The sequence below is a fragment of the Elgaria multicarinata genome, chromosome 4 (genome assembly GCF_023053635.1).
Source record: "Elgaria multicarinata webbii isolate HBS135686 ecotype San Diego chromosome 4, rElgMul1.1.pri, whole genome shotgun sequence".
Classification (NCBI taxonomy): domain Eukaryota; kingdom Metazoa; phylum Chordata; class Lepidosauria; order Squamata; family Anguidae; genus Elgaria; species Elgaria multicarinata.
Genome location: NC_086174.1, coordinates 110,883,541 through 110,911,515, shown reverse-complemented (window position 1 = coordinate 110,911,515; position 27,975 = coordinate 110,883,541). Strand labels below are relative to the sequence as shown.

At 42.2% G+C, this 27,975-nt stretch overlaps 1 protein-coding gene across 3 annotated transcripts in view; it reads right to left on the bottom strand.

Annotated features, from left to right (window-relative positions):
• The window catches only part of ASRGL1 (asparaginase and isoaspartyl peptidase 1), a 34,857-nt gene extending 8,358 nt beyond the window's left edge, over positions 1 to 26,499 (bottom strand). The window contains exons 1-7 of one of the 3 annotated variants that reach the window (XM_063124959.1): positions 26,285 to 26,499; positions 22,809 to 22,907; positions 21,833 to 22,036; positions 15,022 to 15,164; positions 5,240 to 5,394; positions 3,155 to 3,273; positions 212 to 322 (exon numbers count right to left, since the gene is read on the bottom strand). In XM_063124959.1, coding sequence (XP_062981029.1) covers positions 212 to 322; positions 3,155 to 3,273; positions 5,240 to 5,394; positions 15,022 to 15,164; positions 21,833 to 22,019 — 715 coding nt within the window. In that variant the 5' untranslated portion in view covers positions 22,020 to 22,036; positions 22,809 to 22,907; positions 26,285 to 26,499. Of the gene's footprint in view, positions 1 to 211; positions 323 to 3,154; positions 3,274 to 5,239; positions 5,395 to 15,021; positions 15,165 to 21,832; positions 22,065 to 22,808; positions 22,908 to 26,284 lie in introns of those variants that run through there. The other 2 variants (XM_063124960.1, XM_063124958.1) reach the window with 2 other exon arrangements.
• Positions 26,500 to 27,975: the final 1,476 nt, after the last annotated feature.

The following is a 27,975-nucleotide window of genomic DNA, read 5'->3' as shown; positions in this document are numbered from 1 at the left end:
TATAACATAAACCTGTGAACTAATAAGTAAAGTCAGTATTTGTGTGCACCTGCTCCATTTTCCATATTTGAATAATATGCAAATAACATTCTATGCACGTGTCTGCAACATTGAAATAACTGACTACAACGTATTCCAACCAACAAATTGTCAAGATTACAGTAGTTCTATGCTCTCCATAATTTAGGACCACCAAAGCCTAAAGTTTTACCTTGTTCCATGTAATAGAGGATAAGTCTTGCAAGAACTACTTTCATGATGCTCTCTCCATGGCCTGTGGTAGAAGTGGCACCGACATTGTTATCTGCATAACCACCACTTCCTGATTAAAGAAAAAGCGAAAAGATATAAGATGACACTTTCAATACTCCACATCTCAAATCAACCATGGGGCATATTAAATTGAATTAAGCCAGTGATAAAAAGCACCCTGCCTATCTTCATCTTTTGCGAATCAGAAGGACCCAAGTGGAACACACTTTGCATCCACATCAATGGAAGTAAGTTTAGAGAGCAAGGTTAATGTGCAAAGTTCAATGGCAGGGATTAAATGTCAAATACCCCTAAACAGCTGCATTTATCTGAAGTCAAATTACTGCTGGGTTATACTTGACCAGACAGTGTAGGAAGTACTAAGGGTGTACAATGACCAAAAGATTTGGTTTAAACCTGATTTGGGAAACAGCCTAATCCAATTCAGATTTGGAGTCCAACCCCTTCGACTTGGATCCCAAATGGATTCCTGATTTGGAAATCCAAATCTACATGCCTCCCACTGACTATCACTGGAAATCAAACGACGAAGGAGGAGGCAAATTTGTGCTCAAAGAAAGAAAGAAAATGTATTGTGCTTTACGCTTTACGGAGAAGAGCTATAAAGCAAATAATTAAATTAACCATAAGAGTAGTATTATATAGACAACACCCTCATTCTTTTTAACAAAGTTTTAGGGGCTTTTCTACATAAGATTACAACATTTTCTTTAAAAACTTTAAAAGTAAATACCCACTTCTATTATATATTATTATTATTATTATTATTATTAATATACCACCCCATAGCCAAAGTTCTTTGGGCGGTTTACAAAATAAACCGCCCAGAGTTTTTACTCCTAGCTAATTTTAGACATGACTGAAAACACTACCTTTTTACAATCACATATCACTTTCAACAAATCCACTCCTTATACTCCTTACATGAATCATTATCCTCCCCATTCCCAGAAACATAAATATCAGCCATTATCCTCCCAAGACCCCTATTTGAAATCTGGAGGACTAGCAGTCCCTTATGAAGAGATTATAATTCCTTCATAACTTTGTGCAATGCACCTTTATATTTTGGTTTCTTTTTAAAGGTAACTGCTGATAACAGTTTTTATTTCTTGCAGAATTGGATGAAAGTTGCAGAGATAGTCGCCCCTTCTGAAAGGATCAAGCCTGCCAAGTTTCAGATGAACAGGTACAAGGAGGTTTGTTCAAGAACAGCCTTTCCAGTTTGGGGAGTTTCCAAAAAAGAGGATGTGTATTTCTCCCTGTGTTTGTTCTAGGCAACCACAGTGAAATTGTTTGAATGGGCACACTGATGTTTTGGCCAAGTGGGAGATCTTGCCGATAAGGAAGGCAAAAATATGAACAATTCCTTAAAAGGTTTCTGGTGCTCTCCTCCCTTGCAATGTTTTTTGGGCTAATAGGATTATTAAAAATCTAGCAGAATTTTCAGTCTGATAAAGTTGACCCACAAGTCTTCTGAAGTATGCCCACATACACGTATCATTCAATATATTCAGTATATTCCTGCTTATTCTTGATCCCCAACTTCCTCATCCTACTTCCTGTCAGCTAGCCCAGGGTTACTAATGTTAAGCAAATAATTCTTACTGAGCTGAATGATGTAGGAGCATTTTGCATGCGTGTGCTCACACACACACACACTGATTAAATCTCAGCTGCAGATTGCAAAACAAAAATGGAAGTTTAGACCAAGTGCATAGTAAGTGGATGATACTTTTACTATGCTATGCGATGCTATGCCCTTCAAACAGCAAGCCAAGCTAACATTGGCTGTGGAACTACCAGTAATAATTACTGGTGGCATGAATGTCATTAGAATTTAGAACAAAAGCAATAAGATTTTTTTCCCTTTCAAAGTCTAACTCTATTAATTACTAAATAGCTTTCTACCTGGAATTTTAACTGAATACACAAAGTGAGAAGTCCGTTCAATGCACATTGTCGTTTGTTACTTGTAAAGTACTATGTGTATACAAATTCACTCTGGGTTCTTCTCAGGAACGTCCCTTGCTGCTTCCTCACAGAAGTGCTATTAGGCAAAGCATATGACTGTTTCCACAAGAAAAGTGCTTACAGAGGATATATTTCAAGTGATTCTATTTGACTAAACAATCTCAAAAAAATTCCTCTATCTGCCCCTTACCCATCTTATTTTGAAGTCTGTTGTTCAGCATGCAAAACTTGTCATTTCAGGAAAACACACAAGTTCAATAAAAACCGGACTTTTCATTTTACTTCAGAACCAGAACTCTGCTTGCCGTTTCCACTTCAGTACATCCCACTTCTACTGTTGAGTTTAAAAAGCTCCTTGCCTCTTTGGCAGCAGGAATTGCTGCCACTGGAACTGCAAGCCCTCATCTCAGTTCTTCAAACTACAATCTTTGTAATATTAAATAATTACTGATAAAGGATGGGAGAACCAGGGATGTTCGAGGTTGCTGAAATTCTCTGAACTTCACTTGGAAGCTTGGTTTGGCTCACTACCATTTTCATTTGCAACGTGTTTTTCAGTCTGTTTGAATGGGAAAACGTGCACTTCAAGTGAGAAAAGTGTGCATTTCTCTGCACATTTTTCAAAATTGCACAATTCCCCCCGTTGAGTAAACCATGAAAATATGTGTTTTGGGAGGGAAATGCACATTTCAGACTGTGCATTAAAAACCCACATTTTTTGAATGCGATTGCAAGTTAGGGAATGTGTGAACAGTTTTTGAAAAAATGCTCTCCTATTCATGTTTGCGTTTGGAGTTCGGATGATTCATGGACTGAAATGAAATTCTCATACATCCCTATTTCTGATATCATGCATCTCATACAAGAGAGAAAGAGAGACTCCTTTTCCATGACTGTTCTCCCCTACCTATGCATGCTGTATCGCCAACACGGCCAACTCGTTTGTTAGTAAGTCCCCCTGTTGATGTTGCACAAGCTACATTTCCTGCACTGTCGATAGCAACGGCTCCAACCGTTCCAAGGTCTCTGCCAAAAATAGCATTTCAAACAATTAGTTGAAGATTGGAGAGCATTTGCCAAAAGAACACGGCATCTGTTCTCACAGGTTCCATTTCCCAAGTATGAAAAGACAACAGAAACCTTCAGACCGAAGCCACGGACGTCAATGCAAGTCCACTTATTTGGGGAAATTCAGGCACGTTAAAGAAGCATATCATGGTTAATGCAGTTCTGAGTTTACAATTTATCTTCTGAAGGCCCAGTCGCTTTTAAATCTAAAACATGGCTGCAACCGTTAAAGAATTGGTGCTGCATTTTTTTTTCTATTAAAATATCCCTCCACCCTCCCCAGTTAATCAATGGACTTCTTTTCACTCAATAGTTTTTGCTCAAATGGCAACTTGCTCCCTGCACCACATTCATTCCTTCATTTCCTTCTAATGGCTTGACATCAACAGTGTCTTTCCAGCCCAGCAGTATGGAAACAGCTGGCGGAAGGGATTGGGGGACCCTCTGGAGAGGAACTGGAGGCGGTATGGAGGGTTTCAGGGCAGGAAGGATAGGGAAGTCGCATTGCGTGAGGCTGGATTTAAGCCAATCCAGTTTCAGAGGCAGTAAGCCTATAAACACCAGTTTTCGAGGAACATGGGTGGGAGGGTGCTGTTGCACCGTGTCCTGCTTGTGGGTCCCCGGTTGACAGCTGGTTGGCCACTGTTTGAGCAGAGTGCTGGACTAGATGGACCCTTGGTCTGATCCAGCAGGGCTCTTCTTATGTTCTTACTTTGGGCAGCTGCAGGTACCGAATGATATCTGCATGTTTTGTCACACATAGGGAAGTATCCCAGTAAAAAAAAAAAAAGTACAAGGAGAAAGGGTTAAATCACTCTCCCACAGTGGCGTGGCCCTGATCTGATTTGAGCCCCCACCTGTTTAAAGCTTTAAAAAAATCTGTAGGAAAACCTGTTCCTGGATCTCCTGTGACATGGATCTCCTTCTTAGTTTGGTCCACAATTTCTAAAGGAATGGGGAACAAAATATGTAGTGGGCTGAAAAACAGGGATCTGAAGAAAGGCGGTATGGATGAAAGAGAAAGAAGGGAATGATGGATAAAGGCCTGGGGAAAACCCACACAAAGGGGCCTCTTGCCTGTGTATTGTTGGCAGGAAAGGAGACGGACAGCATGCTCCTATAATGCAGGGGTGGAGAACCTCTGGCCCGTGGGCTAAATCCAGACTCCAAGGCTTTTCAGATGGGCCAGACCCTTCTTTCCCTGACTGTCAATCTTTTAGTGGTTTCCCAGCATTTCCATGTTTTTTCCCCATTCTGAAAGGCATCTCCCAAGGGGCTAGTTAGTGGCACTAAGAGCTTTATGCCAAAATATGATGGTATTTCTTTGTATGTGGGGCCCTGCCCCCTTTTGCCTTTGGCCCTGCCCACCAATGGAATGAGGCCCTTGGGAGCTTCTCCAAAATTGAATCCAGCCCTCAGGCTGGAAGAGGTTTCCCATCCTTGTCAGAATGTCTACTGAGAAGTGAGGCAGACCAAGTTCAATTGGACTTTCTCCCAGGTAAGTCTAGATAGGACTGCAGCCTACAGAAACCCAGGCTTAGGGCAGCAAGGCCATAGGGGCAGCAAGCAGCTGATGGGTCTGTCTTGGCAGGAAGGCTGAATCCCACAAGCTGCAAACCTGTCGTTGAATCCGAGCTGACACCTTGCAGGAATCTGGCCAATGTCATTGGACATATTTTAAGAACACAAGAGCAGCCCTGCTGGATCAGACCAAAGATCCATGGAGTGCAGCATCCCATTTCCCACACTGGCCAACCAGATGCCTCTGAGTATACTGTCTCTGAATCTGAAGATTGCATCTAGCCATCATGACAAGTAGCCACAGATTCTAGCCATACATACCCCCATTTCTCTCTTTTATGTCTTAATTTTTATTTGTTCAAATAGGCAGGACTTTGCCCAAAACACCAACATTGATACTTGCTTTTGAAACTCTTGAGGGTTCGAATCAGCTTCAAGGTTTTTCTTCCACCTCTCCAGTGACCTTTCAGTGATTAATGCCTCTCCAGGAACCTCGGAAACTCCCATGGCCCTAGCAAAGGCAAAGGCCCCCTGATCAGTCAGCAACATGTGGTCAGTCTGCAGGAGAGAAGATAGAAGCAGCGACTCAAACTGTTGCAAAAATAAGTTTCAACACACAGTCATACATGCACACAACCTCGTGTTATCCACCTTCCACTAAAGAACTGTTTTTGAAAGATCTTCACAGATAGCAGGCAGCAGAATCTAATCCCCTGAAAGATGCTACCCAACGTAATTCTGGCTTACCTTATACAATTCCAGGGGCAGTGCCAGAAAAAAAATGGAGGCGGGGGGGACATGAAAGGGCAAAGTACATTTCTGGAAGGGCGACCTTGGTTCCAAAAGATAAATTTCTGAAAGAAAAAGATTATCGGGAATAGGGTGGTGGTGGTGTTGCCCTCATCTTTCCTGTTCAGTTCTTTCCTGTTCAGGGTGTGTGCAGGAAGCCACAATGTTTCAAATGGTTCTGAAATGGAACCACAGCCTTTTAGGCAAGCAGAATTGCTGCCTTTCATTTGCCCGGTCCTGTTGCGAAGTGTCACAGAAAGGTTCCCCAGCGCTTTTCATGTGATCTGCTGATGGCCACTTTGCGCCACTTGCACCACATCTCATCAACCTCTGCAGTTTGTACTGGTTTTGTTATGCTGTAGTCTACCAACATATGCTGTAGCTTGCCAACAGCACATGAAGGTTGGCAGTTTCAGTAGGGAAACCAACAAAATCACAGAATGAGTTAGGGATGTAGGAAGCTGCCTTATACTGAGGCCTTTGCTAGACCTACTGGATATCCCAGGATGGAGGAGGGGTGATCTTGTGTTGTCAATAACACGAGATCCCGCCCTCATCTACATGTAACGCGAGGCGACTCAAGTAGAGAGCCATCGCATCCGCCATTTTTTTTTAAAGGAACAATGCGCATGAACTCTTGTGTGCCAAGGTAAGGCTTTTTTTTAAAGGGTTTCCCTGCTCCCCCCGCCCTGCCCCCAATGGGCACAGCTCCCGGCTCCTCGCGAGTAATTGCGCGGAGCTGGGAAAAGCCACGAAAACGGGCCACACACTCGTGGACTCGGGCTCAGCCCGAGACTGCGAGAAAAAGCGGGCCCCGGGGCCAGGGAGGGTTGATGCCTGCCTGATCCCGGGATCCCCTGTGCGTCATCTGGATGCACAGGGGCAATCCCAGGTATCAACCCAGGATAAACCCTGGTCTAGCAAAGGCCTGAGTCAAACCCTTGGTCCTTCTAGCCCAGTATTGTTAACACTGACACGGGCCACAGTCCTCCAGGGTTTCAGACAGGATTCCTTCCCAGCCGCCTTACCTGGAGAATATCAAGGACTGAACCTGGGACCTTTGCATGCGAAGCAGGCACCTTACACTAAGCTCTGCCCCTTCCAAAGTGGAATCATTACTCTGTTACTATAGTTACGCAGATGCACATGCATCATGGAGAATGAATTCCTTGATGTTAAACAAGCAAACATATCCCTTCCCCTTCTTTGTGAGACAATATTGAGTAGAAGACATTTCCTCTCTTGAAGTCTGAACAAAGAAGTCTTGTGCAGATTGTCAGGTGGTGAATATCTGTCTCCAGAGCATATATTAAAGCCAGAGGACAATGTGGACAGTTTTTTTCCTTTCAAGTCTGGACTGTTCCAGCCCATAAAAAAAAACACCACACACAACCAACTTGCCTTGTGCAACACTGCCCTCTTCTGCCTTTGCAAAAAAAGCACCAACAGTGTTGTAACTTCCACATATTTGCTCAAAAATAAGTCACAATACATTCAACGGGACTTACTTCTAGATAAGTGTACATCGGATTACAGCCTTAACAACCACAAAAATACCACCACCCTTTCAACGATATTGAACGTACTTAGGTGGAAGACAGATGGACAAAAGTAGGTATAGTTTTACTTTCATCTAGGATTTGTGACAATTTTTTTTTCTATTAGTGAAACTCGATCAATGATATTTTAAGCTTTAGTTCTTCATATTGTTATGCATACTTAAATTGCACTGATTTTAGTTATCCAATTTCCATTGTTTCTAAATTCACTGCATGCACACACAAAATTCAGTGATGAAAACTGCATGCAAGGGAGGATTTTTATTATAAAAGCAAAACCATTGAAAATGCATTGGTTAGGGAAATTATACATAATCTTATCTTAGAAGAGCCAAGAAGCAGTTTCCAGGACCTACTTCATAGTTGCAGGTTAGTATCAGAAATCTAAAGGTAACGCATAAACTCTATAAAAATACAGATATAGAAATGAGATATTTTTCTTTCTTTCTTTTAAGATATATATCCTGCAAATGCCTCAAAGCAACTTGTAGAGTGGACAGCATGAATGCCATCACTTAAATATTTTAATCGTTTATCGAACAAACATAAGCAATCGCAGATTCAGAGAGTTACTGAGTGTAACCCCCAAATCCGTAATTTTCTCTATAACCTTGTTATTATATCAACAATTCTTGCTTTGTAAGCATATACAGTAGTGTCATATTGATTGTGTTGTAACTTTTTCTTTGTACGTTTCAGGTAAACAAATATAATTGAACTATGGATGGAGTTATGCAGATTGATCAGTCTTCATCATCCAAATGGAAACACATGACTGGTATAGACTTTGAATTTTGTGTGTGTGTGTGTTGCGTCAAGTACAGCAAAAGGAGGCTTTGGTAGAAGACTCAAAATCTACACATAAACTACTGGATGCTGTAAAAATTCGACATAAATGTGAAGATGGCAATTACAAACCATGGACAGATTTTTGTGACAATGCAACACCAGAAGAACTGTACCAATACAAAGCAAAGTGGCATCTGTCCTGTTACAAGAAGGGTGCACACACAGGTAATCTGGAAAGACTGCAGGCTAGATATAATAAAAAGTGGCAAAACGTTCAGCTGGTGAAAGCATAGTAATCAGGAACGAAGCACCCTGCACAAGGGTCAAAAAGTACACGAGTACAACAGAATGCCTGCTTCTTACGTGATAGAGCTAAAGTTTGAAGACATCCATTACACATTGTTTCCACAATGCATGTAGGTCAAATGATCTATGAGGTGGTTCAGTTAAGTGACAATAGCCAATGGAAACTGAAGTTGAGCGGGTACATTGATCCAAAAGATGCTCATGCATATGATATATCCTATGGGCAATTTGTATGAAAATGGCATATGCTGTAGAGGTGTCCCCATGCAAGATATTTGTGCATAATGATATTGTGATAATATCATTCTGATATTATCAGAATGATAGGTGCAGGGGCTAGGGAGATATGATGATTGAAAAACAGTTTAAAGCTTTTTTCATAGAGAAGCCAAGTGGCATTGGAAGAACAGCTATTTCACAGTCCCATCCTTATCCTCCCCTCAAAGCACTCCATGCTAAAACATGCCCTAGGATTAGAAAGTGGACCTGTCAGCCACTCAACCACACTCCGTTCCTTTCCCCACCTGCACACTCATCAGTGATTTAGAGAAACAAAACCAAAAGATGCTACTTGGAGAGGAGACAGAGACCGGACCAAACATTGCTGCTTCTTTTATGCCATTGACGTAGGGCTAACGTAGGCAACCTCTAACGGTACACCAACAGCGTAAGGCGGCATGATGAATTCTCCATGGACACCTATAGTGCCAGCTTACACTATTGGCATTGTGCTAGGGGTTGCTTACACCAGCACTATGTCAATGTCATACGTGAAGCGGCAGTGCTGGTCCTACTTTGTACATCTGATGAACAGAGCAATCCTAGGCATGCCTGCAGACCTATGCATTCAGGTAAGAATGCATAGGTCTGCAGATAAAATAAGTGAAAGCTCACACCACAATAAACTAGTTGGTTTCAGTGAGATGCCAGCATGCTGACATGTTGCTGCTAAAAGGCCTAACCCTGCTACTCTTCTGGCATTCATTTTCAGGTACTTATTTCTTCGCCCAATGCAAATAACAAAAGCAAAATCTCCAGATTTTGGTAGTTCTCCAAAAGCAATCATTTAACAGACCAGTCTATCTGAGGAATTATTAGCTCATGAAAGGAAATAGCCTGCCCAGCTTAATGAAATGTATCTCAATGGACTGTTTAACAGCCTTGACTCAAGGGTGTTGCTGGACAAAATCTGCAGAAATCCATTTTAGCCACCAGATGGAGCCAATCTCGTGTCATGAACAAACACCAACCCTGGCCCATTAAAAAATCATTTGCTTGTTTAGAATGAAACTTTTAAAGGGACCAAAGAGCATTTGAAACAACTAATCTCATAACATCATGCTATTTGTTTGTTTAACTCATATTTAAATCTTCTATAAGCTACAGAATTTAGGGAAACTTCTTAAGTTTATAGAGAAATCTTCACACATTAAAAAAAAAAGCAACATTATCAGGTGCATGAAGACTGCTAGCAACAAAATTTTGCAAGGTGGAACATTCCTGTTCTGGTTTCCAGCCAGCCATGACCTTTGCCAAGATACTCTGTTCCATTTCCCCCTCCACCGTGTTTTCTATTATTTCTTTCTCCAACAGACACTCAGAGTTCTGTTGCCACTGTACATTGAACTGCTTTCTCTCCCCGCCCCCCGCACACACACACACACTTTAGGTCCCCTCCCCCAACAACACTTTTTTTTTGTAAATCTACAAACCTTGGGGGAACTGTTGATACCTCCCTCTTGTGTGTGGACGAAGCCATTTTTGTTACATAAAGAGCCACACTTGGGGGAATGGGTTCACTACCAGGATATAGGATAAGCTTACATTCACTGTGGTATAAAAGGCTAAAATGCTCTGAGGATGTTAGAGAAGTGCCTGGTAATATATATTTTTAATTAAAAAAAATTGAAGTAAAGACACGTTCTTGTGCAACATAGTTGAAAAGATCTGCATTGGTTAGTGATGTGTCAGTGGCTTACAGTGCAATTCTATGTGTGTCTACTCAGAAGTAAGTCCCACTGAATTCAATGAGGCTTACTCTCAGGTAAGTGAATACAGGATTGCAGCATAAGGTACATATGGGATAGAAAAAGGCAGCTTCAAAGTTTCTAATATGTGAAAGTTGAAGGAAGGTGTTCTGGATGAACTTTCATTCTGGATACTATGTAAATAGGCCTACAGTTTCACAATGAATACCAGGGAAGAGAAGATTATCTTTGCTACCAACCAAGAAGCTCCATTTTACCAAGTGATTAGGGTCTGTTAAAGGTACAGCTCTGCTAAAGGTACAGCTCATTTGCTTCAATAGCAGGGGAACCAAGAGGGCCTATGAGATTGTAATAGCCAGGTCGGTTCATGCATGAGAAAGCATACCTTCTCTTAAAACACCTGGGTCCCAAGTTATTAAAGTTTTAGAAGCTGATCCCCAGCACTTGCAAGAAGTGCCCTGTACATCCAGACCTGATCAGCAATCAAGCTGCTGTGTTCTGAACTAACTGCAATTAGTTCAAGACAGAGCATTTTGCTACAGAGGATAAGCAGAGCTGGTGGGACTCTCTGGAGCACCTGCTGATGGAGAACCCTCCCAGTGGTGGGGGAAAGTATGCAGTTTGTCACTCCTCCCACTCCACCACCAGAAGCAGGGGACTCACCCTACTGTATGGGTGGGTCAGCCCTTGGTTGGGAAAGGCTGATGAACACTATCTTGAGCATCTTTGACAAAAGGTGGGATACAAATTTAATAAATATCATATATGTGCTTAAAAGATGCACATCTACTTTGCATGAGCACTGATACATAGGCATAGAAATCCTTGTTTGATGCCTTGATGCCTCAAAATGTACCATGAGTGAATTAGCTTTTCTGTCTATTTCATTGTCAACATACAGTTTCAAAGGAAAACAATGAGCCATGTTCCTCTTCTCAACCACAAAGTTAATAGAAGTTATAGTATTCAAGTGCTATATCAGGGTGGAAAACATCTTGAAACTTAAACGGTGACCACCAGTGGTTCAAACTGTCCCCCCTCTCCATCAATTTCATTTATTATCTCTGATCTCTCATGGATATGGGGGTTATTGAATACATCTCAGTATGTCAATCTTTGGCTTTCGATGGTACTTGCTAAATGCCTGCCTAATCAGTGCCTTTTCAGTGGCAACAACTTCATTTTCATTTCACCGCCAAAGAGCAGATCTGATTCCTCTGCAGCTGTTTACCAACTGGCTCTCTCCAAACAGAACTGAGTTAGCCAGTGTCTAGTAAGCCAAGGGTGCACAATAAATAAAATAAATAAATTAAAACATTAAAGGAGGCTGGAGCCTCCCTACCACTTTTAGGCTTCAGGGCATGAAGGAGCTGCTTTATTTTTGCCAAAACAGAACTTTGTTAGAGTTGGGGGATCTCAAGGACTCTAAATCTCCTTGAAACTTCATAGATAAGGTCTGTTGTTAGTTGGGCAAAGTGAAACCATGGTGTCTCTCACTTCTTTGGCATTTTTTTAATTTGTATTTTTTTATTTGAAATAAATAATGTGATTTCTTCGGTGAACACCAAGATGCTGGAATTAAACATGAAACAGAGTATTAAACCCTGAATAGGCATGCCAGATTTAGAAAAAAGGCTTGATTTACACAGTGGTTTTTGAGGAGGGAGATGTTACACGCATTCACTGCAATCGGTCAAAAATGTTCTACTTACAAAACAGGACTTGGAGGTGGAGGCCATGAAATGTGAAGGCATGGTTGTTGAACCCAGAGATTTACTTATATTAAGCTACTGAAAAGTGAAGTCAAAAGGGTGGCATGCCCCTGTAGAATTGAACAGGGTTGTCAGGTAGCATGTTGCCCAGGGATTAATGCGAGAATTGACTATGGGAGACTGGGCTTCATATCCAGCTCCCCTGTAAGTCAGTAAGGCATCTTTCAGTCGCGTCCCTCTGTTGTAAAATGGCCACAAATCACAAATCAATCTCACCAATCTGTGAGATTGAATGAGATAAGCAATCTCTATACAAGTGCTACATTAGAAGTGGCTGGCTGTTTTTGTCTAAGCAGCTAGCTGCTAGAGAGAAGGCCCTGTCCTGCATAGTGATGCAAAGGCCCGGGGGGGGGGGGGGAAACAACACCCAGAGAAATTCAGGGGGGAAAGAGGTTTTTCCCTACCTTTTTTGGGTTTTTTTTTCAAAAAATTGGAAAAAATGAAAAAAAAAAGCATGGGTTATGTAATGTTTTACTTTAGCAAGATGAATAAAATGTTTAAGACAATGTGTTTATATATTTACTTCTACAAATGATTTCTAAAAATTATGTACAGTATCAGATTATTACAGATTCTGTGCACTGAGGACAAGCAAGTCCTAGGTTGCAAACTGAGACTACAACTCTCAAATGCAAGAGCAAGATGCATTTCTGCCTCTAGGGGGCATTGCCATTGAAGCAGAGACTGAAACTAATAGTGATAGATATAGCTCAGAAATGAGTCTGATTAAATTTCATGTATATTCAATTGAATCTTGGTCCCCCCTTTTTTCTCAGTTCTTTTTATGGGAATGTCTGCTTGACATTGTGGAGGACTAGTGGAGACATAAATATTTATTTATATTTATTTAAGGATTTTTATGCCGCCATTCAGCCAAAAAAGGCTCTCAATAAATAATTTTCTTTGTTACTAATGCTGATGGTTTCTTCTGTTTGTTTGTCTTTAAAATTGTTCCCCACCCCCCCTGCTCCTCATAAACTGGCAAAACCAAAGGGGTTGCTTACAGTTCAGAAGCTTGTAGCTCCATTTGTTACAAGAAAAGGTAAAAAGAAAAAAGAAAAAGTAAATTCAATTCGTAATAATTGCTTGAATACACTGTACCTTTAATATACCAAATGTGAGTTGTACATAATTACATTTTATGTTCCTAAAGTAACAAAGTGACTTTCAATCTGTAAAAAGTGCTAATACTGAGTTTTGTTTTGTTTTAATTTTTTCAAAAATTTCCATTTCCCCCTGGGGGGGAAAAACATTTTCTTTCCATAGCTTCAAAATTTCCAGAAATTTTGCATCTCTAGTCCTGTGTCTCCAGCAACATCACTTGCTCTAGGAGGTAGGACATGGAACAGGGTCTCAGATGAGGAACGCAAGTTCAAAGGAGAGGAGACAGACTCGCAAATACCTGACCCCAAGCCATTTGGGGCTTTAACAGAACCAGCACCCTGAACTGGGCTCAGAAAGAAGAAGTAAAAAAGAAGCCAATGAAGCTATTTCAAGGCTGATGTTAATGTGGTTGACAAAACATACACCAAATTAAAGTCTGGCTACCACATGTTGTACTAGCTGTAGTTGCCAAACACTTTTCAAAGGCAGCCCGGGAGAGCTTGTTACAGTAATATAAACACATGGTGATTAAGGCATGGAGTAGCCAGATCCATGTTGGGGAAGCAACACACTACAATTTTAATTTGCTGCTACTGTTCTTGCCATTTGTGTAGATTTGATTTTGTCTTGATATATTATTTGATTGCATGTTGTAAGCTGCCTTGGCTGTGTGAATATGTAGAAAGGTAGAATATAAATTAAATGCTAGTTAAAATGTGCACTGAAGGCAAACAGATGTAATCACCTGCAAATAAGGTTAGCCTTGCTTCTACAGCTGAAACCAGATTTTAAAAAGGGAGGGTGCAAATTCACAGGAGTCTAAAAGCTCCATCCAATGAGCGTTTTACTACACGCTCGTTACTGGGCATTCACAGATTACTCACATGATGTTGTCTGCCTCTCTTGCATCTTGCGCCCTAAAGCCCCCCAGAGAAAGTCCAGTTGCTGCTCTCTCCTACCAGCCTGAATGAGGCTAATTACTTTCTGTATTCAGGAAGCGACATCAGAGCGGGAACAGAGAAAAGATGGGAGCCACGTGTTTGACCTAGATGTGATGGGGTTTTTAGAAGCACTGAAGGTCTACTGGGCTCAGAACTAGGCAGCCTTTACAGCCTCCACACGAGCCAATCATGCAAGGTCTGCTGTAAGTGTCACCCAGATCTAAGAAGGGTGAAGAAGGCAGAACGTAGAACTCTAGATTTGGGACTTCAACTCCCAAAAGTCCCTGTCAGCACGGTCAATGGTCAGGAATGCTGGTAGTTGAAGTCCAAAATATCTACTTTCTTGCCACTCCATAGAGGCATATATGTTGTCCATGATGTACATGCTCATTTATTTTGAGTGAAATGACTGTGTCCTCTCCAGCAATAAAGGCTTCAAAAGCACTACAAAACTCTGCAAAACCTTCTTAAATGAGACAACGTTGATATGATTAGGCATATCAAACCTTGTCTCGAGCTACACCTTGTCCAAGAGCAATCATGGTATCTTTCCTTTGGATTGAAAATACTACAGAAACTGGGATTACACAGAATGAATTGGAAATGAGGGGGTAGAATGGACTGTACCACTTCAGACTGAGTTGAGGGATAAGGTTTCTAATACTCCCCCATGTAAAAAACTAAAACAACACAAACACACTGCAAATGGAAAGCTACATCAGAAAGAAAGGCTTGACCCAGCCGTTTGAGCCGTTGTGCTGGTGTTCTGCTTACATGGAAGCATTCAAAAATATGACCCCGCCTGAAGTGGTGCAATCCATTCTATCATTTCATTCTGCTACCTGCGTAGACCAAGCTAGAGATACAGGAGTCATGGTACATGGGTCAAAGTCCGAAAGGGAAATGGTGCTTTTGGTTCACCGCTCATTTAGCATACCTTTTCCATGACGAGACGAGCAAGCTTTATTGGGTTAGCTATACATTTCACTGCAGATACTGCTCCTGATGCAAGATTTTTCCCATCCATGATAATGGCATCCATTTCCACTTCACCCTTTTCATTTAACACAGAGCCACAACCTTAACAAGCAAACAGAAAAGAAGGACATTAACATGCAACCACAAAACTAGCCAATTTTATTTGTAAAGCTTTTTGAATCAATTCATGTTTTAGTACTCTTTATATCAAAGTTTCTGAAACGCTCATATGTTTTCAGAAATAGTTGTAAATGCAACCACAAATCCTGACACATCTCTTCTCCTTGTATAGCAGAAAACCTATTGAAATGTTGTACATATACTGGGGACCAATGAAAAGCTGCACTCATATGCTTACTGCAAGAACTTCACTTATTCATTTCCACGGGCATTTTGAATCTTTAAAAACACAGCTTACAAATGCCAAACATAACTTGAACAATAGGAAGTTGATTCAAACAAAACTGTTGGGAATATTGCAACCTTGTCTCAAATTACATGAAGGGGGCAGCATTCCAGTTAGCTAGTTAATGCAAAGGAATTTGGGGCATACATACAGTTTCCTGCTCCACCCCTTCCTTCCTCCCCACACCGTCCACTATTGCTGGGAGCAGATGGCTAGCTCCCTTGCTCCTGCCGGTGTTATAGAACACAAAGAACTGAACAAACTCTCTTGAAACCCTATGTTGTGCCTGCATTTATATGCGAGAATACTTGTGAACAAAGCTGTTTTCTTTCTTCACTAAAGAAGAGTATGGTCTTTTTTAACTAAGATAGTTTTGTGTGCCTGTGGGACTGGTAAGTGCTCATTCTGTTCTGTCTTTTGTTTTTCTCTTCTAACCGCCTATTTAACAGGAGGCAGCAATACCAAATATTTCCATCAAAAACAAGGGTGAACTATTGTAGATTCTTAAACATGCACTTGAATTACACACTGACAATGCAGGTTATAAGACCACAGTGATACAGATTTTGCAGGGATTCACTCCTACAAGGGGCTGAAATAAATAAGACTGTAACACTCAAAGGAATACAGACAGCTCTAGTGAAGCCCCATAAATACAAAAAAGTTCAATCTCTTAATTTTTAAAATGTCCTTACATCAAATCAGAATTCATAAATTCAAACTAATTTATAGTGTAGTCAATTGTTAGTTAGAATGTCTGGGAACATGTAAGGGATGTAATCTCTTTATTCTGGACAAATGGGAAACTTAGTAATTTAAAACTAAAATTTATGAGCATCAAACAAGCATCCATTCAGATAGTGGCCATGGCTAGACCAGGCCTATATCCCGGGATCGTCCCGGGATCATCCCTGTACATCCAAATGACACGTGGGATACCGGGAGCAGGCAGGGATGACCCCTCCATTTTCCTGGGATAATCCTTAGGTCTAGCTAAGGCCTATATCATTCCAAGGGACTTCCCTGTAGACACTTCCAAATGGAGGACTCCTAGTGCTTGCAATCAAAAGGCATTGCGCAGCTACTCCATCTTTTCTCCCTTAACAGATGTTTTCTGGTAAGAAAATAGATGGAAGAAGCAGTGGGAAAGCATGGGAGGGCTGCACATGGAAGACAATGGCATCTGGATCCCCTGTAAAATTCCATTAATGATGTAGGGTGGTTGTAGGATAAAAGCTTTGTCTGGAAGCACTCTAAGTGCACTTTTGAAAAGGCAGAAAGAGAGACTCATCTGGAACTGAAAACAATAACTAAAGCCCTATTAATCAACATGTGAGGAGAAGGCGTATTCTAGCCTCACCCCCCCTCCTCACAAGTTTCCATGACCCTCATCTCACGTAGAGTGACAGTCTGAAGAGGCACGCCTCCTGTATCCGAGGAGGCTCCCCACGTGAGCCAGGGCTGTGGAAAATCAGCATCCTGGCTCATGTGCAGTGCCGTCATGGGTAGAGGTGGTCCTCCTCTTCAGGCTGTTGCCTTCCACAAGTTCATGGCAACAGAAAATCGTCAGGAGGAGGGTGGGACTAGAGCACTCTTTCTCCTCACGCGTTGATTCTACACAGATTAAAAGCCCCACCACATCTAGGTCAAAATGCGCGGCTCCTGTCGATTCCCTGTCATCACTACAAAGTCGTTTCCTGAAAACAGGAAGTAATTAAGCCCATTCGGTCCAGTAGGAGAGAGCAGCAATCAGACTTTTTCTGGGGGGTGGGGGGTTGTGGCGCAAAAAAGGCCAGAAGGGGTGAAAGACACGCGAGAGGCAGACGTCATGTGAGCAATTCATGAGTGCCCAGTAACGAGTGTGCAGTAAAACGCTCGTCGGATGGAGCTTTAAGAATGCCCGAACAGGGCTTACGTTAAGCCTCAAATGCAGTACCACTTAAGTGTGCCAGATTTAGGATGACTGGATGCAAAGGAGAATAGTGCCAGCCCGAGACATTGTGGTGCAAAAATAGAAATTCTACATTAAAAAAGAAAAGGGGGGAGTTAAATAACTGACATTTGATGCATTTCAATGGTACCTAAAAATCTGCCACCTGAGGTGAGCACCTCATTTTACTTAATGATAGGACTGACTCTTGTCTGCAAGTGGGATGAAGGCTCTTGTTTACTGGCACACCTTTGCTGCAATCCCCCAAAAGGATGCTCAACTGCAGCTTTCTCAGGACAGTCATAAAGGGTAACATCCTTCTGACCAACTTAGCCATTTTCACCCCTACCATAGCCTGCTAATATGGCCAGTATCTTCCTGCTCTCCTGGCAACATTACATTCAGCCAGCCTTACAATAAAACCGCTTCGTCTTTTATGAAGATAAACACCACATGGTAGGTTTCAAAACAGCAACTCCAGGACAGTTCCTTTTTACACAGCTCATTTTCTCCTGTTCACCGAGAGCAGCTGAACTTAACGAGCCTTAACAACATGTAGATGTGATTACAGAACTAGATACCATGTACATCAGGTTTAGCCAAACTTTAACAAGCCGGCTGCCTCAGTTATCGCAACTGTAGGTCCACAGACTTGCAGTTTCGTCTCAAGCATCCATGTCACCGGATGTGTGATGTACATTACTACTAAATGATCTGAACAAAGAGGAAGTATTCTCAAACAAAGCTTTGCTAATTTTAGAATGAAAGGTTCTTGAAAGAAAAAAAGAAACACTACTTTTTATACGCTTGCTAAATGTCAAAGTTGTCATCAACTGATGATAACTTAAATTATCTCGGAAAGGTTATCAGGGATTTGCAATAGTTTAATGTAGTGGTTCCCAAAGTGGGCAGTACTGCCCCCTTGGGGTGGGTGGGATTGCATAGGGGGGAGTTAAGAGGCAAGGGGGCGGCGGGGCGCTCGAGGTGGTCTTTTCCGAGAAGTGCCTCTCCAGAAGGTCTTAAAACCCAGGGACATTTTTATGGGAGAAGGTAGTTTGGTCCAAGCCATATAGGGGAAGAATCCACACATGTATTAATACTGTTTAAGAAGAGTCCTTTTAAAGGTGAATTGAAATGTTTTAAAAGCACCAAAACGCTAATGAAGAGACATATCCTGCTTGGTGTGCCCCGCCACACCGGCTGCAAAACAGAGGCGTTCGCTCTCTTTTCCCTCCCTCCCTCGGCAAGCCTGCGGTGGGTGCTTCCCATCATTTTCAGATATTGAGGAAGTTGGAGTACTGGAGGAAGAACTAATTGAGCTACAAAATGACACTGAGCTGAAGCCAAAGTTTAAGAAATTGTACCAGGAGTTTTGGTTACAGAAGGAAATTTCTGATCGCTATCCTGCACTATGAAGAGTGATTCAGAAGCTCCTGGTTGCATTTTCATCATCATATTTGGTAGAAATCGACTCCAGATTACTAAACGTGGTGATTTAAGACTCATGTTAAGTGACTTTAAACCAGACATTGGGAAACTGGTATCATTTCATCAAGCTCATCCATCACATTAAGAATTTTCAGAATAGTGAGGTACTCTACCCTAGTTACTAAATGTGATATCTAATATTCTTGCTAAAGGACTATCAGACTTTGAAAAGATGATATCACTGGATCAAGTTCATCAGTTATGTTTAATTGAATAAACTAAAAAAAGTAATTGATTTTGAATAAATATTTAATTGTTACTGTTTTGAATTTTATTGTTATTATCTTCCTTAGTGGGTTGTTGAAAACCACTATTCTGAATAATGATTTTTATAGTATAGGGTAGGGGGCACTGGGCATGAGTTTGTGGAACCAAGGGGGCGGTTACCTGAAAAAGTTTGGGAACCACTGGTTTAATGGCAGCTCTTCAGTCAGCAGCATCTATCCCCCTCTCCCACGGAAATCGGGTGGTAGGAAGTTTATTTATTTATTTATTACATTTCTATACCACCCAATAGCCGGAGCTGTCTGGGCGATTCACAAAAATTAAAAACATTCAAAGTATAAAACAACAGTATAAAACCATAATATAAAATACAATATAAAAGCTCAACCAGATAAAAACAGCAGCAATGCAACATTACAAATTTAAAACACCAAGTTAAAATTTATTTATAGACTGTTAAAATGCTGGGAGAATGAAAAGGTCTTCATCTGACATCTAAAAGCATATAATGTAGGTGCCAAGCGAACCTCCTTAGGGAGCTCATTCCACAACCAGGGTGCCACAGCAGAGAAGGCCCTTCTCCTGGTAGCCACCTGCCTCACTTCCTTTGGCAGGGCTTGCGGAGAAGGACCCCTGAGGATGACCTTAGGGTCCGGGCAGGTACATACATGAGGAGGCTTTCCTTCAGATAGCCTGGCCCCAAACCGTTTAGGGCTTTAAATGTTAATACCAGCACTTTGAATCGGGCCCGGACCTGGACTGGCAGCCAATAAAGCTGAAAAAGAACTGGCGTGATGTGGTCTCGTCGGCCAGTCCCTGTTAGTGACCGTGCTGCCCTGTTTTGTATCAGCTGAAGCTTCAGGATCGCTTTCAAAGGCAGCCCCACGTATAACGCATTGCAGTAATCCAAGCGAGAGGTTATCAGAGCATGGATAACTGTAGCTAGGCTATCTCTGTCCAGATAAGGGCGCAGTTGGTATATCAGCCTAAGCTGATAAAAGGTGATAAACGTTGCTTTTGATTTATGTGAGGTGGTTGCACTTTGAACCACAGACGTAATCCATCTAGCCATGGTTCTCAAACATAGCTGGCCTAAGATATTTGGGGCAGTATCCTTTCTGGAAAACCCATTGTGCCAGCAAATGCCATTGGCATTGCACTAGAGGTAGCTTATGCCAGAGCAACGTAATTCAGGTTCATGCTGGTGCCAAATAGGAGATTGCCCTTTGCTTTCCAAGCTGAAGCAAATTCTAGCTGCTGCTCACAAGTCAAGGTGCACAGGACCCAAGTTTAGCCATGTTATTTTGGCACCTGAGGCAGAAAATCCCACAATTGCCTCTGGGCAGTAAAAACACAACAATAATAACTAATAATTTGCTGCCCTTCCATGACACACAAAATCAGCTGCCTGAGGCAGTAACTTCAGTCTGAATGATATTTATTTTTTATTTATTTAAGGTAATTGTATACTACCCTTCATACAAATATATCCCAAGACAGTTCACAATAAGAAATTATAATAAATTACAATTACATATTTAAAATAATACCCCAAAATCCACACAATTAAAAACAAAAGCACTCTCCAAATTCACCACAACTTCAAAACCAATTAAGTCAGCAGAATGGATGACTCAAGTATAGAGTTTAAAATATAGCTTCCTTTTCCATCAGATTGAAAAAAATCCATTTCATTTAAAAAACCTGAGAGAACAAAAATATCTTAATCCGGCCCAGAACCTAACAGAAATCAACATAGTCACCAAACAAGCAACCCTGTTGGGGAGGGGGGGATTCCATAAGCAGGGTACAACCCATGAAAAAGCCCTTCCCCTCTCTCACTTGTGGATAGGCACAATTTTTACTATTATTATTCATATTGTATCATCAGAGAGCATGGCGCTTTACACAATACAAGAGGAGAAATCCTGCCCTGAGGAGCTTATAGTCTAAAATTTGACACAGGGGAAACAACAAAGTAAGGGAAAGGAAGGAGTTGCAGGGGTAAACAGGGAACCAACATGTGGCTCTTTCAGTTATATATGTTTAGGCTTAATTACAGGCTGAATGACAATAAGGCACAGGGACTACGGGCTTGTGGCCAAAGCTTATTAGAAAAGGCAGGTTTTGACATAGGCATGCACAAGAGGTGTGCTGGGAGTGCCCACGCACACCCTAATGTCTGAAGCAATAAGCACTGAATTGAGGGGGGCACTGAGTAGGGATCCAAAGGGGGATCCTCTGACTGCCCTCTGGATGCTTTGCTGCCCCCGCCCCGGCAACAGCCCACTGTTGTTCCCAGCAAAAGGAGCAAAAAGGAATTGCTCTGCTGGGAACCATGCTTCAAAGAGGTCAGAAGGAGGGCCCCCAAGGGCTAATATTGCCTTGTAAGCCCCTCTTCCAGCCAGTGTCAACACAAAGCCCCACCAAAGCTGGGACTCCTCATTCTCCTCCCCTCCCCTGCCATCTTTTTTACAGGCACTCTTCTGTGCCCTTCACAGCAATCAGACTTGCAGGATGTTAGCAGGTGAAGCACTTCCTGGCAAGGAAATGAAGCGATGGAAGAAGAGTTTCACCAGCTAACCCCCTGCACATTAGGGGGTTAGCTGCACCCCGTGTTAAAAACGCAGGAGCATGGCCAGTAAAAAAAAAAAGTTGGCTGCTATCTAGGTATGTGGTTGCAATTTTAGTCTGAAGAAATGGAAAGCTCACTAAAATTACCTGCATTAAAATGTGGATCATTTTCCATTACTATCACAGCTTCTTCAACTGCATTTAATGCACTCCCTCCTTGTTTAAGGATACTGTAACCTTTCAGTGCTGCTCTGGTGACACCGGAACGACTTCCATCTTCCCGCTCCTTAAAGATGCGACCAGCTCCACCATGAACCACAATAACCGGTTTCATGTTGTTCGATTTTTTTTCTGGCAAGAAGGACATAGTTATTCCTTGCAACTAATATTTCTTACAAAACAGACAAAGCAAGAGCAAGCTGCTACCTTCTCTAACAGTACAATCCTATACATCAGTGGTCTTCCAACTGGTGGCTCTCGACCCAAAAGTGGGTTGCAAGATCAGTCCAGATGGGTAGCGGCAAAGCTGTTGCCGCCACATTGGGCATGGAGAAAATTGTGAAAGTATGTCCCATGTTACAGGCTGGGAGTCCGAGGTGGGTGGAGAAAATTGTGAAAGTATGTCCCATGTTGCAGGTTGGGAGTCCAAGGTGGGTCTCGGGTCTGGACCAGTTGAAGACCACTGCTATACATGACTAATCAGAAGTCAGCCACACTGAGTTCAATGGGACTTACTCCCATGTAAGTGAGTACAGAATGGTGGCCTCAGTTTCACATTTCAGCGCTCTTTCACAAAGGGACTGCATCTCTCACTGGACATTTCCTTATCCTGAAAGTCCTGCCCAAGTTGTAATATGCTAACATTTTCATGGAGTGTAAGAAATCCATTATCTCAGGTTTTCCTACTGACTGGGGGTTCAAAGTCCAGTCTTACTCCTGTGAATTCAAATTAACTTTCATTATAGATTAAACAGAAACAAAACACAAAATATTTAGTCGGGGTAAGGTATAATAATGTAACACTTATTCCAAGTGATCAAAGCATGTAACATGCTGCCTCAATCATTCTTCCTCAGCCCGATTTTATTAACGTTGTCATCCAAATCACAGACTATTAACTGACCAGGCAGTATCAAACAGGCTGCTTCTGCTCCCGCCAATTCTCTTCTGCCCTACCAACTGTGCTACACACGCACCCACCACCACTTGCAGAACAGCAATTCTGGGGCAACACAAAACACATGAACACATTAACATTAATTAAAATTAATTAATGCAGATTTTAAACCAAATAACTCCAAGGTACACAACCTTCAAGATTCAGGACAGATAAAAGGAAGTACTTCTTTACACAGCACATAGTTAAGCTGTGGAATTAACTACTACAAGACATGGTGATGGCCACCAATTTGGATGGCTTTAAAAGGGGGTTGGATAAATTCCTGGATGAGAAGGCTATCAATGACTACTAATTCTGCTGGCTATGTGCTACCGCCAGTACCAGATGCAGTAAGCCTATATACACCAGTTGCTAGGGAACATGGAGAGGAAGGTGCTGTTGCACCCATGTCTTGCTTGTGGGTTCCTGGTTGACAGCTGGTTGGCCACTGTGTGAACAGAGTGGTGGACTAGATAGATCTTTGGTCTGATCCAACATGGCTCTTATGTTCTTACCCCTAGGGCCCCCTAAGTATGCATGCCAGATTTCAGGTATCTAGGTTTCATGGACTTGGAGCTATGGCACAGATAGACACAGACACACACCCTTTTACTATTATAGATGAGGTGTGTGCATGTGTTATAGCAGATACCATCTTTGAAAAGGCATTCCCTCCTGTGTATGTATAAGAGAGAAGGGGGGGAGACGCTGCTTCTAAGATGTTGCCTGCCTTCCACGGTTATTATAACAACTTGTAATAATCAACTTATGTTAGCGTTCAGTGTGATAGAGCATCTGCTTTGCGTGCAGTAGATTTCAAGTTCAACCCCTGGCATCTCCAAGCAGGGCAAGGAAAAAGGTCGGCCTGGAACCTTGGAGAGCCAGTCAGTGTGTCAACAATAATGGGCTAGATGGACTAACAGTCTGACTCAGTATGAGACAGCTTCCTATGTTCCTAACTTAGAAACAAAACAAAACATTGCATCCTGATTAGTGGAAGATAAGGCTATCAATGGCTACCAGTCATGATTACCTTCAGTATCTGAGACAATATGCCTCTGAATACCGGTTGCTGGGAAACACAAGTGGGAGGGTGATACTGCCCTCAAGTCCTATTTGTGGGCTTCCCACAAGCATCTGGTTGGCCACTTTAAGAACAGAATATTGGACTAGGTAAGGCTTTGGCTTGATCTACCACAGCTGCTCTTATGTTCTTAATCACTCAAAAGGGTTTTAATCAATATCTGATTAACAATTGGTTAAACAATCTGTATCCTAAATATCATTCCCATAGAAAGCATGAAATAGAGATATGAGCAGACACCCCAAACATGCAGGGGCACCCGCCCTCAGGAGCCACGATCTCCCATGCGTCTCTTGCAAATGCCAACAGTGTGTTTGGAGAAAGGCACTGTCCCTTCACATTTCGTGTGTTTACCATGTCAAACACTCATGGAGAATCCGTGTATCTGGGCTGGGTTGAAGTGTGAAGCAGTTTGAACATCTACAGATAAGTTCTCACAAGCCAAAGCCTGTGCTTATTAAACTCACATAGCATGAGCAATCCCATTTTACCTCTGCAGTACTACAATACTTGGTGAAAAGAATGAAGATGTATGTAAGTTTCTAGGGCATAAACCAGGGCACATATCACTTTATTCTGAATCAGAAGCCTGCTTTCCAAAGTAAGATTTTCATCAGTGCAATTGATCCTGTCAATCACTCCTAGCTTGAAAACTGTTAAGCAGAATATTTTTACAAAAGCTTCTATTGGAGAGCTAGGCATGGACACAAAGGGAATAAGAATGGCTTGGTAATCTGAAGACCAGCTCACACACAGAAGTCCTTCCTATGCCAAATTGTGCCACAGGATAAAGATTCAGGCATATTTCCATGAGTGAAAATCACAGTGAAAGAAGCTGCTCATTCCAACTGAGTTTTTCTTTTCAAGAGAGGGTTAGATGTATGTAATTAATTTTTTTTTTTTTAAAGAAAGATGGTTTTCATTCAGAACAATTTTATTTATTTATTATTGCATTTATATCCTGCCTTTTTTCCTCCAAGGAACCCAAGGCAGGGAACATAATAATCCTCCTCTCCATGTTATCCTCACAACAACAACCCTTTGAGGTAGGTTGGGCTGAGAGTCTGTGACTGGCTCAAAGTCACCCAGTGGGTTTCCATGGCCAAGTGGGGACTAGAACCCAGATATCCTGACTCCCAGTCCAACACTTTAGCTACTACACCACAATTGTCTCTCAGGAAAAGTCATTTAGGAATCTATAAAATATTTCCCACCATGATACTGAAAATTACATTTGTTTGGTTTTTCAGAGAAATTCTCTTGGCGCAAAACTTGGAAATACCTTATACAGTTACACACTTGGCCCATCTAGCTCAGTACTGTCTCTACATAGACTGGCAGTGGCTGTCCAGAGTTTCAGACAGGAATCTTTCCTAGCTCTGCCTACCTGGAGTTAACAGGGGCAGAACCTGGGACCTTTTACATGCAAAGCAGGTGTTGTACTACTGAGCTCCGCCCTTCCCTATAGTTAATTGACTGCCCACTATGCATTCCATGCCAAGACAAACAGATCACATTTCTAAGAAAACAGTATTATTTAGACTTTGAAGTGGGGCTCTGCCAAGTTGATTTCAGAACTGCATCCAACGCTTGTTGCTTTTTTTGTAGCCCTCATCAAGAACTTATCAGAAGTGGGTCCAACATAAAATATGTTTTTAAAAGGCTTATGGAACACATAATAGGCATACATGGTAGCTTATGGTTGATTAGCGAACTACAGAACTCACCCATAAACCCGGAAGTGCAGCAAGCAGAATTGCAGTACTCATTACAAACTCACCTTGTTAACAACCGTTACAGTGCAACCCTATGCATGTCTACTCAGAGGTAAGTCTAACGGGGACTTACTCGCAGATAAACGTGGGTAGGATTGCAGCCTTAAGAAACAAAATCGTGCTGGCTTTCTCCTCCGGGAGACATCGCAAAAGCGAAGGGGGGTATCTCATAAGACCGAAGGGTATTATTTTCGCCTCTAAACTTTAAGCATGACGTGGTGTCACAAGCACCACCTGAGCAATAACAGGCCGGGAAGCAGCTGACTGGTAAAGAACCTCGAAGATGCTGATGAGAGACCCCCATTTTTAAGGCGCCGCCGACCGACTCTCAAATCTTTTGCTAAGCTATCTTTGACGTCTCCCTTATTGACACTATTGTCTCATTCTGTATGACAAGGAACGAATCCTGGATGGTGACATATGAAGTCCCCCCGCCCCGAATAAATGTAATAAGCCAGTGAAGGCCGCCAAGGAAGAAAAAAAGGCGAGAAGGAAGAGGAAAACTCCCACCCTTTCATTCATTCATTCATTCATTCATTCTCAAGCTTGTTACAAGCGGTTTTCCGACAGAGCACACTTACTCACAGGTGGTTGCTTTCCGCGGCTGCCTTCAAACCCCTACAAAAAAGAATGAATCTCTAATTGAAAAAGAAGCGGGGGTGGGAGAGGCAAACAAGGCAATAGAAGCCAAGAAAAGCTGCAAAATGCTGACTCGGGAGATATGTTTCAAGACCCGGGGAGGGGGCTGGCGCAGCGGCTCCCTGATCCTGTACTTTTGCCCTTAGAAAAGAAAGCTGCCGCCTTCTTTTGTTTCAATGGGTTCGAAGCATAGCTGCCCTCAACCAGAATGGCCGCCGTTTCCTTCAGGTTTACCAGGAAGGCGTCCGCCCCTCGCTAAAATGGCTGAGCCATCCCATTGACTCAATGTAATTGAAGCAAAAACGATTTCCCGTTGTAAAGATGGCTGACACTTATAACCCCTGCATAGAAGGGAGGTGTTTATTTCGCCGTCTGGTGTTTTTCTTCCTCTCTTCCTTTAGCTGAAAATGCTGAAACAGCAGAAGGCAAATTAGTTCAAAGTCGATTGTATCTCGGTGAAGGGGCTTGGGACAAGAGGAAAAACAACTCAGCCCAGGAGGAAAAACATGTTCGCAGATCGCAGGGAATTTAACAACCAGACATCCTCAAAAGTGGTGCAACTCTCCCTCTTGACCCAAGTTCTGGAGGTCTTCTGCCCCCCACCCTGTTCGACACTTATATGTCTATTTTAAAGTGACTTTCCTGTACTCTATTAGAATGTAAGCCTATGTGGCAGGGTGTTGCTGTTTTATTCTTTTACTATGTACAGCACCATGTGCACTGATGGTGCTATAATAATACTTTAACTTTTTTCTTATATTTCTACTTTTCTTTCTTTTCCACTTTTGTTTCACAACTGTTAAGTTGTGAATGTCAGCTTTAAGCCTTAGAACACATGGGCTGAGTTCGGACTACAGGCTAATCAACTCGGGGTGTGTGTGGGGGGGTAATAGGAACAGAATGGGAAACAACCGTTGATTAGCATGTCGTCCGAACTCAGCCATGAAGTAACAACTACGGTTGCAATTCTAGGCACAGTAACCTGGGAGTAAGTCTCAGTGAATACAGAGAATTCTTAGGATTGCACTGTAAAACATTTATAGGATTGCATTGCTGGCAAGATTAGGGGAGGAGTTGTATGAGTGGGTCTGTGTGTGATGTGTGGTGTGAGAGGTAGGTTTTGGGTCTGTCAGAGATAGGAAGGGTATAGGATCTATGTGGATTGTTGTTTTGAGGGAGGAGTGATAGTGTGGCCTAGAGGGTAGAATAGGCAGGATTGAAACTGAAGCATTTTTGAAACCATTTAAAGAAACTGTACGGAACCCATTATGCATTTACAACAATACCTTACTACTTGTTAATAAATTTTCTTTTGTTTCACTCTGGTGTGGTTTGTGAGGTACCTAAGGTGGGGTACAGGTTAATGATGGCAGCAGAAAGGAAGGTGAGAGGATAGAGCGCTGGGCTGGGCTGCTGTGAGGCCAGACAAGGGTGGCCAGTCACAGGCTGAGTTCGGACGACACGCTAATCAACGGTTGTTTCCCATTCTGTTCCTATTAAACCCCTCCCCCCCATTGATTAGCGTGTCGTTCGAACTCAGCCACAGTCAGAGTGCAGCATTCTGAGGAACCACCCCAGGGTTGGGACTCCTTCTCAAGGGGGTGGACCTCACAGTGCATTTTAAGAGTGTTTG